The sequence below is a fragment of the Ctenopharyngodon idella genome, chromosome 6, assembly GCF_019924925.1.
Source record: "Ctenopharyngodon idella isolate HZGC_01 chromosome 6, HZGC01, whole genome shotgun sequence".
In the NCBI taxonomy this organism is placed as follows: domain Eukaryota; kingdom Metazoa; phylum Chordata; class Actinopteri; order Cypriniformes; family Xenocyprididae; genus Ctenopharyngodon; species Ctenopharyngodon idella.
This window is the reverse complement of record NC_067225.1, coordinates 31,435,627-31,449,726: the sequence shown is the minus strand read 5'-3', so window position 1 is coordinate 31,449,726 and position 14,100 is coordinate 31,435,627. Positions and strand designations below refer to the sequence as shown.

Sequence of the window (14,100 nt, the reverse complement as noted above, 5' to 3'; positions counted from 1 at the left end):
TTTGTTTTCCATTATGAAATGATTGTAGATCATTGTTTGCAGAGCTTGTGTATAGGCTGGGTTTGTTTACTACTGTACCAGGATCAGTATATGACTCACAGACAGTTTCATTTTGGATATAGATATTATGTTATATTTGATTCTGGACACAATATAATAATCTATGACATCTGTTGGAGGTAATGGGAGGATTACAACCAATCTAACATGTGAGTTTTCTAAAATCTTTGCTGTTCCTAATCTGTTACATGTGCAGTGAATCTGAAACCTGGCTCTGAGTGAGCACCTCTCTAGATCCTTTACTACCGGTTTTGTAGTATTTAACCAGGGCTATTCAGGCTGGTTAGTAAGGTCCAGGAGATTTGGAAAGAGAAGTTGTAAAAAGTAATAGAGATGGGAGGTGAGCCAGTGTGAGAGACTTTTCAGCTAGTTGACAAAATTAACAAATACTCTGTAGGGCCAGTGCTGTGTTGTCACTACATTTTGCAATTATTGATTGATTATTTATTGAAGTAACTTTATTACCAGCTAACATAGATGACACTGATGGCTTGTGTACATATATGTATATATGTATATGTATATGTATATATAACTTTTGTAACATTATACACTAGCGTTCAAAAGTTTATTTATTTATTTTTATGAAATTGAAAAAATGAATACTTTTATTCAGTAAGGATGCATTAAATTGATCAAAAGTGACAATAAAAACATTTATAATGTTACAAAAGATTCTATTTCAAATAAATGCTGTTCTTTTGAACTTTCTATTCATCAAAGAATCCTGAAAACAAAATTGTACATTGATAATAATAATAAATGTTTATTGAGCAGCAAATCAGCATATTAGAATGATTTCTGAAGGATCATGTGACACTGAAGATTGGAGTAATGATTCTGAAAATTCAGCTTTGATCACAGGACTAAATTACATTTTAAAATATATTCAAATAGAAAACAGTTATTTTAAATTGTAATAATATTTAACAATATTACTGTTTTTTTGTTGTTGTTTTTTTTTTTTGTATTTTTAATCAAATAAATGCAGCCTTGGTGAGCAGAAGAGACTTCTTTTAAAAACAGTAAAAATCTTACCGATCGCAAACTTTTGAATGTCAGTGTATATATATGTAAATGTTCCCAGAAGGACAAAACAGCTTATAAATGATGTTTTTTTTGAAAATGCAGAATGTTTTCTGTGAGTGTTTTGTTTAGGGGTAGGGTTAGGGTTAGGTGATAGAATATACAGTTTCTACAGTATAAAAACTATTATATCTATGGAAAGTCCTCATAAGACATGGAAAACGAGTGTGTGTGTAAACATTACATACATATTTTGTTAGAATATAATTTTATACCTTTTTTACATATATTTTTCTGTCATATATAAAGATATGTTAATAAAAATATAACATTAGTAATACAGAAATATAATATGTTGACAAAGCAAGTAAAAAATCTACTGGTACATCCCGGCCAGGCACTAAATAAAGGCGTTTGCATGATGGAGACAAAGTATGACCTGGCACATTTTATGGCCTGTGTGAGTATAAAAGAGCAAGCATTCTGGATTCCCGCACATGCTGGAGGTGTTGTCATTAGCGGTTAGCATCAGTTCTCCCTGAGAAACATCCCTCACTCTGAAAACCGTTATTTTTCCCTTTGTGACCTTTTCTTGGTTGACACGTTTCCTTCAGCAGCATCTTCGTCCCCGCAAACCATTTATTATCATCTCCGTCTAGATCTTTCATTACGAGCTGTGTAATCTAAACACGCTCAGTCTCGTTTCTTTCTTCACTTCCTGTGTATCTGTCAGTATCAGATCGATAGATTACAGGAAACTCCCTCTGCAGTGGCTCAGCCGCTTGTATTTGCATTAGGGGTTTTTGAGGTCATAGTACTTATAATAATAGGGTTTGGCTTAGATCCGTTAATTATGTTTGAAAAGCATGAAACGTGAGAGGAAGCAGTACAGTGAGTCAGAGATGGGTCACTCGTCAAATGCATATGGGAAAAGCTTTTTTTTTTTTTAAGGAACTTTTTATTCATTTCACAAATTCAAAACCATATACATGCACCACAGACACAAACACAAACAAAAAACTTCACCACTCACACTTAAAGGATTAGTTCACTTCAGAATTAAAATTTCCTGATAATTTACTCACCCCCATGTCATCCAAGATGTTCATGTCTGTCTTTCTTCAGTCGAAAAGAAATGAAGGTTTTTGAGGAAAACATTCCAGGATTTTTCTCCATATAGTGGACTTCACTGGGGTTTAACGGGTTGAAGGTCCAAATGTCAGTTTCAGTGCAGCTTCAAAGAGCTTTACACGATCCCAGACGAGGAATAAGGGTCTTATCTAGAGAAACTATCGGTCATTTCCTAAAAAAATTAAAAATGATATACTTTTTAACCACAAATGCTCGTCTTGCACTGCTCTGCGATGCGGCACACATTACGTAATCATGTTGGAAATGTCACTTGTGACGTAGGTGGAAGTACTGATCCAGTGTCTACAAAGCGAACATACAAAGACTAAGTCAAACGCCCTTTACAAAAAAAGGTAAAACAACGATGTTGGATGATTTTGAAGTTGGAGGAGAAAATGAGATGATGTGAGTGAATGAGAATGAGTTTTTCACCATACCACGGTACTTCCGCCTACGTCATGCGTGACCTTTCCAACGTGATTACGTAATGCGTGGGGCATCGCAGAGCAGTGCAAGACGAGCATTTGTGGTTAAAAAGTATATCATTTTTATTTTATTTCAGAAAATGGCCGATCGTTTCTCTAGATAAGACCCTTATTCCTCGTCTGGGATCATGTAGAGCTCTTTGAAGCTGCTCTGAAACTGAACTTTGGACCTTCAACCCGTTGAACCCCAGTGAAGTCCACTATATGGAGAAAAATCCTGGAATGTTTTCCTTAAAAACCTTCATTTCTTTTCGACTGAAGAAAGAAAGACATAAACATCTTGGATGACATGGGGGTGAGTAAATTATCAGGAAATTCTGAAGTGAACTAATCCTTTAACTGTAAAATTCAAGGTTGAACTATCATTCAGTAATACAACTTCAGGTTGAAAAGCTAAAGATGATGATGCCATTATTAGATTTTATTTGTGATTTGACATGATTTTAAGGTGAAATCTTTGCAAACCATTTTGCAGATTTGTTTTTGCCCAAAAGAGTGATCTGGTGGTGTTCAGATGGCGGCAGAGTGAATCGACTTCCTTTTAAAAGGAGCTTGAGTGAATTGAATCTCAGCTGCCAAATGACATTTAACTTAACTGAATCAACCTCTAATGGATATTTTGTAACGTGACACTAAACCAAAGTAGCCTGCAAATTGAATTGAGTAGAGGTAACTGCTGTTTCCTCACTATCACTATTATAGCTCATAGTTATGGATTTGAGCACATCCCTAACTATAAGTACATACTTTTTACAGTGAATTGGCACTCTTTCCCACATTTTATCTATTGCTTTCAAAGTATTTTATCAGTACATGCATTACCTGGGAATCAAACCCATGACCTTGATGTTTCTAGTGCCATGCTGTACTGGAATAATCAAGGAAGTATTAACTGATATGGACCCAAACTGTGTGACAATGAAGAGGGTGTGCTGACCTTTTCTACACTCACCAGCCACTTTATTAGGTACACTTTGCTAGTACCAGATTGGACCAATTTTGATTTCAGAACTTCCTTAATTCTTTGTGGCACAGATTCAACAAGGTGCTGGAAACATTCCTCAGAGATTTTGGTCCATACTGACCTGATATCATCACACAGTTGCAGCAGATTTGTCGGCTGTACATCCATGAAGCGAATCTCCCGTTCCACCACATCCCAAAGCTGCTCTAGTGGATTGAGATCTGGTGACTGTGGAGTTTGAGATGAACCAGTTGGAGATTATTTGAGGTTTGTGACATGCGTGTTATCCTGCTGGAAAGAGCCATCAGAAGATGGTTCACAGGGAAGGACAAGGTCAGTAACAATACTCAGGTAGGCTGTGGCATTTAAACGATGCTCAATTGGTACTAAAGGGCCCAAAGTGTGCCAAGAAAATACCCATTACACCAGCAGCAGCCTGAACCATCAGGATGGATCCATGTTTTCATGTTGATTACACTAAATTCTGACCCTTCCATCTGAATGTAGCAGCAGAAATCGAGACTCATCAGACCAGGCAACGTTTTTCCAATCTTCTATTGTCCAATTTTGGTGACCTGTGTGAATTGTAGCCTCACTTTGCTGTTCTTAGCCGGTGTGTCTCATCTGCTTCAAGGTTGGACGTCGTGTTGTGTGTTCAGAGATGCTCTTCTGCAGGCCTCGGCTGTAACGAGTGCTTATTTGAGTTATTGTTGCTTTCTATCAGCTGAACCAGTCTGGCCATTCTCCTCTGACCTCTGGCATCAACAGAGCGTTTTCACCCACAGAACTGTTGCTCACTGGATATTTTCTCTTTTTCTGACCATTCTCTGTAAACCCTAGAGATGGTTGTGTGTGAAAATCCCAGTAGATCAGCAGTTTCTGAAATACTCAAACTAGCCTGTCTGGCACCAACAACCATGCCACGTTCAAAGTCACTTAAATCAAATTTCTTCCCCATTATGAAGCTCAGTTTGAACTTCAATAGATCGTCTTGACCATGTCTACATGCCTAAATGCCTTGAGTTGTTGCCATGTGATTGGCTGATGTTTGCGTTAACGAGCAGTTGAACAGAACAGGGACCACAAGGGAGTGCTGGGGGTCTGTGGAAATGCATAGAGAAACACTGTACAAAATTTTAAAAATGAATAAATAATAAAACTTAAGATTAAAATAAATATATAAATAAAAATAGTTTAAAATAAATAAAACATGCTGTAAAAATAATACATAAATACAAATAAAATGTGATTTAAAAATGAATAAAAATAGATAAAAAGGGTAAATAGAGTAAATAAAATAAATAAACAAAAATAGATTAAAAATAAATAATAAATGCAAATAAATAAAAATAAGTTAACAAATGAGTAAATAAATAAGTAATATATCTTACAGCACAGTACTATAAGTAGAAAAAAAAAACTTATTTTCCAAATAATATTTTAATATATTTATAATATAAATTTTAGAATAAATTTATACAAGAAACTATATAGATAGATATAGATAGAATGGAGACACTTGACACCTTAGCAACCACCAAGAACAGCTTAGAAAAGTTTTTGAAACGACCTAGAAACACCATGGAAACCACTCAGGACACCTTAGTAACCTCCTAGAACATCTTAGAAATAATATAGAACCTACTAAGAACACCTCAGAAACCACTCAAAACATTTTCGCAATTTAAAATAATTTGATATCTCGAGCATTATGGCAGTGAGTTTTGCATGGGCAAGCACTTGGACATTTTCTCCAAAAAATGTAAAAATCTAGTTTATTATATGTAGTTTGGCACTGTATATTACTTAAATAATTGTGTACTATATGTACTTTGTTGTAAATACTATATCTTACAAAACATGGTTAGATGTTACTTGTATATAAGGAAAATAGTGCTGAAAATAGTGGCATTAGATGGCAGTAGTGGATTTGTGTAAGTGTGTTTTCTTTGTTGCCAGTGTGACTCATTCTTCCACAAATCTTCCCATCCTTGTCATTCAAATGAAGCTGACATTTCACGATGACATTTCTTTTTCTGTGCTATCATTAAATGACAAATGACCATGTCGCTCCGCTGATGGTGGAGATAGATGATGGAGAGGGTCGTGTTGTTACTGGCTTTTTTAGGTTTGCAGTGAATCAGCTGTAATAGAGAGAGTAAATATCTGAAATCTCAGCGCTGTGAAAGCATTGGACTATTTGAAGGTATTTTTAGGTTTACTCAGTATTGAATAAAGTTACTATTGCATTTATACATGCCATTACTTTGGTCTTAGTCAATGTTTCTTAGTGCTTTTTACCCAGCTCAGTGTACATTGAGATGTAGGTGCTAAAAGCCCTTCAAGCTTTTTCACTTTTTTTTTTTTAAATATTAGTGTGAATATGTGCATGTGTGTATTAGAAAAGTCAGTCCATCAGTTGTGTATTTGCGCATAGGTGGGTGTGTTTTTGCTTATGTGGGTATCAGTTATGTTTTATCTTAGGTCTGAACTCTGAAACATACTCTAGTATGTTAATGCTTCTATCTATTCTTAATTTGATGCATCATTGTTCCGGAAAGTTCAGACTGCAGTTCATAACATAATTGCTCAGTTCAGCTTTTTATTTATTATTTTTATTATGCTGAATTATTATTATTATTATTATTTTTTTTGTAAAACTCTTTTTTCCCCCTGCTTTTCACATATAATTTTGTATGTCAAAAATGAGACTCAGTGGGTGGAGTCAACAGTCTCTGATTTTTATTAGCCTATTTCCACTTATATACGTTTCCATTGTTCAGTTTCTACTGGAATAACAGCATTTGTTCTTTCCAAAAAAGGTGATAATATACTCACTTATTTGTGTAGATACATATGAGGTATTTTTTTATATATATATTTAAAATATTATAAAATCACATTTCAGAAAATTACAAGATTGCATAAACAATTTTTTAAACATTAATCTGCTTTTGCAAAGTCATAGTATAAGTGCCAAACATTATCATTCCAGTTTTTATTTTATTTTATTTTATTTTATTTTATTTTATTTTATTTTATTTTATTTTATCACAGATTTATTTTATTTTATTTTATTTTATTTTATTTTATTTTATTTTATTTTATTTTATTTTATTTTATTTTATTTTGTTTTGTTTTGTTTTGTTTAATCCCAAATTTATTTTATTTTATCCCAGATTTATTTTATTTTATCCCAGATTTATTTTTATTTCATCCCATATTTTATTTATTTTGTTTTGTTTTATCCCAGATTTATTTTATTTTATTTTATCCCAGATTTATTTTTATTTCATCCCATATTTTTTTTTTATTTTGTTTTGTTTTATGCCATATTTATTTTATTTTATTTTATTTTATTTTATTTTGTTTAATCCCAAATTTATTTTATTTTATCCCAGATTTATTTTATTTTTTCCCAGATTTATTTTATTTTTTCCCAGATTTATTTTTATTTCATCACATATTTATTTTATTTTATTTTATTTTATTTTACATTTAATATGTTTCAGTTATCAGTCAGTTTTGTAGAAAGTGAATGGTGACCACAACTGTTGAGCAAGACTTTCACACAATCATATGACTTCAGAAGACTTGGATTATAGTGCTGAAATTGTACACAGTCAGTGTCAATGTCAAGTTTATTTACATAGAATTTAAAACAGCAGCATACTTTATGTGTGTTCCATGAAAGAAAGAAAGTCATACAGGTTTGGAACAACATGAGAATGAGTAAATGATGACAGAAGTTTCATTTTAGGCTGCACTATCCCTTTAAGTACGACAAGCTGCAAACTTGCAGTGCAATTGCCTGAGCACATTCACGTCTGTGTTTGTGTACGGAACCTTCCTGGCCTAAGACAGCATTTTCTTACCTTCCACTCTCTATCCATCTCTGTTCTGCTGAATCTCATTGTGTTAAGAGCTTTAGGAGCTGCAGGCAGATATACAGCTCTGATCTCCGGACGTTTGATCGCTTCATTCGGGTTTGGCCCAGTTAGCAAGTGTTGCTGCTGCTTAGGGAGGCATTTCTGTCAGAACCGGGCTTTCTTTATCATTCGGCTCCTTAAACATCCACTCTTACCTGCCAAGAGCCGAGCAGCCCACTGCCAGAGAGAAAGAAAGGATGAGAGTTTGGAAAGGTGGTGATTAAAGTGGAAATGAATCAAAATTCAGCCTGTTTACTTTCTTAAAGTGATAGTTCACCCCCAAAATAAAGATTCTGTCATCATTTACTCATGCTCACGTCATTCCAAAGCTGTATTATTTTCTTTCTTCTTACAAAAATGCATTTTTGAATAATACACTGGTCATCTTGTTAGTATAATCAATGTGAATTAGCGATGTCCAATTTGTGAACGAATCGTTCTTTTGAGTCGGATCTTCTCAAAACCAGATTCGTCCACAAATTGGAGCTGACAGTAAGAGAAATGTATATTAATAGCTGAATAGCAGAAATATTACAATTAAAATGTACTGTAAATATGTTTATGACTTGACAGCTTAAAAAGATTTAAATTATACTGTGTATAAAGTTCTAAATGGTTTTGTTTTTAAACAACAACTGAAATAAGACACATTACATTACAATAAACTTATTATTAATTATTAATATGATCAAAATTGTCAAAATCAGTGACTACGAGATGACGCATTTATGTGATAGCGTACAGAATAGCTGAATCCGTTTAAATGATTCCTTGAAACGAACTGTTCAAAAGAACCAATTCGCGAAAACGAGTCGGACTTCCCATCTCTAATGTGAATGATGACTGGGCCTTTAAAGCTACAAAAAATGACAAAAAAGCACCATAAACTATCGTAAAAATTGTAAATACAGCTCTGATGAACAAAAACACATCCGTCCTTCATTTATGAGAGAAGAAGCAATGTGAATGAATTGTTCTTTTGAGTTGGTGATTCATTCATGAGTCAGACTGATTCAGTTTCTGGAGTTGCCAGAGTATGGGGAAAAACAGAAACACATATAGAAGAATTGAGCATTCGGAGGGAACACACACTCTTAAGAATTAATATATTTATTTTTAAATATTATTTTATTAAATGCTAATAGAATAGTTGGGTTCAGTCATTCTTATCAAGTAAATAAGACTGCTCAGTCAGAAACACACACACACTTGCACACACACGCAGGATTTCTTTGCGGGCTATTCTAAGGCTGTGTAACACAGATAAGGGTTATTTCTGACCTCGGGCCGTGGTTGCAAATCTCTGACCATTAGGCACTAGCAGATAAAGCTGTTATAGGGTTTGTGTGACACTGCTGAAATTCCCCTGTAATGTTCTCCATCAGTTTCCCGAACACTGAATGTTAAAACACCTCATGACTGCGGATGTGCTCTAGCAGATATTAACACTTTTTATGAAATGTCACACTGTCTGTGAAATCAGTATATGAATATAGAGCTTACTAGAATCATTTAAATATAAGACCCAATGAAATGGCTCGGTGAGCACGTTTTTATTTTTTATTTTTTATGTGTTGACATATTTCCTCTTAAAACTAGATGTTGAAGTGCAGTAGATGACCTTAAGGCTAATAGAAGTGCAATAAAAGTCAGAAACTCCAATTTTGATTTCATTTAAGTCTTTAAAGTTGCCATTTGGAAGCCTTTACTACTTACTCCTTTTTTTCTTCTTTTTTTACCCTTGAGAAATTCATGAAAAGTGTGAAACAGATTGACGGCTTCTGGGACTTTCAAGGTCACAAGGTCACAGTCAAAATAAAACCAATTATATTAATTGTTCATGATCACCCCTGCAGTATGAAACAGACTGCCATTTTACTGATACAGAATCACACTCAAATGCTAATAACTCCTAAAACTCCCGTATGTCTGAAATACTAATTAGTCTTTATCCATCTGTTTTGTTTAAATGTCTTTGTGACATTGTCTGAGCTGTTTTTATTTATGTTTTATTATTTTATTTTATTTATCCCAAATTTGTTTTATTTATCCCAAATTTATTTTATTTCATCCCAGATTTTATTTTATCCCAGATTTTATTTTATCCCAGATTTATTTTATTTTACCCCATATTTTACCCCATATTTTTTATTCCATATTTTATTTTATTTTATTTTATTTATTTTATTATTTTATTTTATTTTATTTTATTATTTATTTTATCCAAGATTTATTTTATTTTATCCCATATTTTATCCCATATTTTTGTCCCATATTTTATTTTATTTTATTTTATTTATTTATTTATTTTCATTTTTTTATTTTTTTTATTTTTTTTCCAGTACTGGGACATCAGTCATAGTGGGCAATATTAATGAAATCATTAGCAGGCACAGATAAACACCATCCGGTCCTTTTTGAGATACTCTTTTTCAATATGCCATGATTAGGGATCCACACACCGCTCACTATTTAGGACAGATAGTGTGTGAATTGGGATTCAGCCATTATGTGATGGTGATTATTACTAAATTGCATTGCTGTTAACCAGTGCTTTCTGTGTCTAACAGGATGATGCACTGGGCCGGTCGCATAGAGAAGGAACTGGAGAAGGTGCTGCAGCTGGTCACCGGAGGCCAACAAATGAAAGGAGTAAGTTGAACATCTTTAACCTGTTACACCGTACTACCACTCTAGTTGGAAAAATATTCTGTAGTTACAGAGTTTTAGGGCAAGAGCGTCTCTCTTCAGTACATCAATGTGGAAGCGACCATAATAATCACGCTGTATTATTTACCTTTGTTGTGGTGCCTTAGGAAGAAGCTTTATCTAGTTTATGATGTTATGATAACAGTAGTTGCATAAGATGATTACAGTAATAGCAGTGTTTTTTTGTGTAGTTGTTTCAATAGTGACATTTCATAACAATCATTGTTTCTGAATTGTACTGTATATTCCATATAGAATAGCCTATTTCACATGTATGTTTCACTTATTAAATGACTATTCTGTATAATTTGTTAAATTGCATAAAATGATTTCTTATTATTTAAATATTGTGAGACCATGAAATGCATTTTTGTAATTTAATGTTTTTATTACAAATTACAGTATGATCATAATGTTTTTAGTGAAAAGCAGAATTAAAAAAAAAAAAATGTAAATAAATAATAAAAATAAAATTTTGTTCATAAATATTTTGGTCTCAGATTTTGTATATATAGCCATTTTAAATATTAAGAAATTATTTCAAGTAAATCGTGTATCTCTGGCTATTTCCATTTTCATGCTGTGTCAGTTTTTGTTTGTTCGCATTAAATATATTTTGCTGGGATAAACAGCACAGTAACTGATAGTGAGGATGAACATTCTCAGTTGTTGGAAAGTATATTTTAATTTGTCCGTCTGTGTGTGTGTGTGTGTGTGTTTTAGAAAATCCGTTTGGGACACTGAATGCATGCAAGTCTGTGTTTGCACTCTCAGTAGCTGGAGGTTGCTGAGTCTGTGGTCTGAGTGTGTGTGTGTGTGTGTGTGTGTTTGTGTGTGCAGTGAGTCTGTGAAAGCGCATTTATCTCCGGCCCAAACAGGAGTCGTCACAGGGAGTGCTAAATGGCCCAGCATGTGCAGAAAAAGCCATTTTCTAAATGGATGCCTCTCCCTATATGTGCGTCTGATAGAAATCTTCCCTGGGCTACGGCGGCCCGCTAACAAGATTGCTTTCCTTCGTCACTCTCTCTTCCCTTTTCACGCCCAGTTTATTCCGATATTCTTTTCCCACCCTTTCTGAAAAAAAAGTCTTGCAAATGAATTCTAAGCAATTTTTTTTAGCTTCTCAAAGTTATTTTTGAGAAAGTAAATATGAATAGAATGGACTGGCCGCATTCAGTGTGCGACAATCCTGAATACATATTTGGATCTTTTGCTTGAAAAATGGATGTGTTGGAAATATTTGGGGTATTTGGGGGAAAAAAAAACAAGTCAGAAGATCTTAACGCAAGCTGAACGCTAATACTTAACCATAACGTAAAGTCAGATAGTAGATGTTATTCAGACCTTAGTGTGGTTAGATAAACCCAGTAAACATGGTTAGTGATAGAATGATATGATGTATGATACTGATATAATTTGATGACATTTGGTCATTTTGAGATGATAACTTTACCTGTTTGGCTGAATATGAACTTCAGAGTTCACCTGTTTTTTTTATTATTTTTGGTTGATTTTTGAGTAAATATGTAGAGCAGTGTCCAGAACTCTGATTTTCATACCTTTAAAAATGAAAATTAATGTAAAGTTTAGTAAAAATGTAAAGCAAAGAAAATATTTATAGTTCATACTTTTAAATATTTTATCTTCTAAGTTTTATGTTGTTGCTGCTGATTTTACGAATGGTTGTTAATTTATTTCCCTCTTTTTTCAGATTTTCGAGTTTGTAATGTTGTGATTTCTCTAGGAGCTGGTTAGTTTGGTTTAAGGCTTAAAGCTCTTTGATAAAGTACATTTTTTAAATGTCTATGGAAAAAATACTTCCAGAACCCATTTCACTTGATCATGTTTTTATGCAAGTATAACTGATAATTTAAATTTTGCATGATAAGCATAACAATGTAATTGCTAAAATTAATGTAAATGTATGTATTTTTTGTCTCAGACTTTTGTGTGTGTGTGTGTGTGTGTATATGAATTGGAAATATACTTGGTGGAAACAGGAGATTATATTGCTTGTCATGGTTTTACAGTGACATTTTTGTTTACAATCCTGAAATTTTCCACTCGCTGTTTGAGAGAGGAACCCGGTTTGAGAAAGACTGTTGTAAAGTATTATTGTCAGGTTGATTCAGTCACAATATTTTGAAACTTGAATAAAACCAGTTAATTTAGATGTTTCCATATGAAGCACATTTTTAGGTTACTTGACAAAACATTTTTGCTGTGTATGTGCTGGGGAATTATCTCCACTCAATCATTTAGATAAAAGAGACTCAGCTGACAAAAGAGTTTGGGAACCCCTGAGATAGATGAACATCACTTCCATCTTGATTTACTTTGCTTCTCGAAATTAAATAGAATGGACCTTAAAAGTGCTGCTCCTTTTCTTTCTCTCTCCGTTTCTATTTCCGTCTCTCTCTGTGTCTTTAGTCAGTGATGTTAGATAAGCAGTCGTACAGCTTTACTCCCACACACACTCCCTAACAAACTACACTTAGTTCAGTAGCACAGATATAAATAGAACCCACTCGTGTGCAACTCTGGGCACCTCTTCAAGGTTATGACAGCTCATGTTGGGCCAGTCATCTGCATATTTTATGCCTTGTCCTAAGTTTATCTCTTTCTTGTTTAATTCTTTTTTTCCCCCTCTGAAGCCAGCTGTGTGGTGTGTGTTTGTTGGGTATTTGAACACCTGGACTGTTGTGTGTTTTGTGTAAGAGACAGAAATAGACACTGAGACTATAAAAGGTTTATAAAGTGCTGCTGAATGCACACTATTCTTTGATTCAGAAAGAAGTATTTGCTTGTCCTGATTCAAGTAAAAATACTTTAGCAGATGTTGTAAAATCTGTTGAAATGCACCCTTTTAAACTGGGTTTGTCATCGCCGACACGTCCAACCAAGATGTATTAATGTTACCATGACTCTTCAAACATTTGCACTATCAAAATAATTCAAATGGCTCATCCACTTTTTGGCAATATACAGCTTATTATCAGCAAATGACAGTCAAAAAACCTAAATATGTGAAAATGACCTATTTTAGCTTCAGGTTCTAAAGGGTTAAAGTAGGAAACACACCAAAAAATTTGTATTTTTGCCTTGTTTTTCAGTTATAAATATCTAAACATCCTTAAAACAAGATAAATTTACTTAAGAAGCAAAATTGTGTCAGATAATAATAATAATAATAATAATATAATAATAATAATATAAAGAATATACCTTGAATTAAGTTTATGAGCCCTATTTTAACGATATAAGCAGGTGCACTTAAGGAGTGTCCGAATCCACTTTTGCTAGTTTAATGACGGAAAAAATGGTCGGTGTGCCAGGCTCATGGTCTAAAAGGGTTGTACCTAGTCTAGTCCTAATGAGTAATTGATGTGTTTTGGGCGTAACGTGCAAAAAAAAACAATCAGAGTCTCATCTCCCGTTCCCTTTAAAAGCCAATTGCACTTGCACCATGACGGATTCGCTATTTACATGGCGGAATTTGCAAGCGGAAAAACTGAACGCTTCTCTAGCGAGAAAACGGATCTGCTCGTGTGCAAGGTTAAAGCACGCGAGCAGACCATCTACGGGACAAGCCGGATTCCACCAAAGCATATTTATCTTTATGTACACAATAATAATCTTTTACACTGTAATCCTTTTATTTTTAATATTTGGCATGTTTGTGTGCTGCTGCGCTTCCCTGTGTGTGTAATAAGCAGAGTGCACGAGCGTTGTGCACCCACCTATAGGCGCATATTACTAACGTGCCCTTTAAATAACAAAAAAAAATATTGCGCCA

At 33.8% G+C, this 14,100-nt stretch overlaps 1 protein-coding gene across 2 annotated transcripts in view; it reads left to right on the top strand.

Moving 5' to 3' along the window:
- cacna2d2a (calcium channel, voltage-dependent, alpha 2/delta subunit 2a) overlaps nt 1-14,100 on the top strand; it is a 211,778-nt gene that overhangs the window by 5,879 nt on the left and 191,799 nt on the right. For both annotated transcript variants that reach the window (XM_051897062.1, XM_051897063.1), the window contains exon 2: nt 10,166-10,247. In XM_051897062.1, the coding sequence (XP_051753022.1) occupies nt 10,166-10,247 (82 nt within the window). The remainder of the gene's footprint in view (nt 1-10,165; nt 10,248-14,100) is intronic.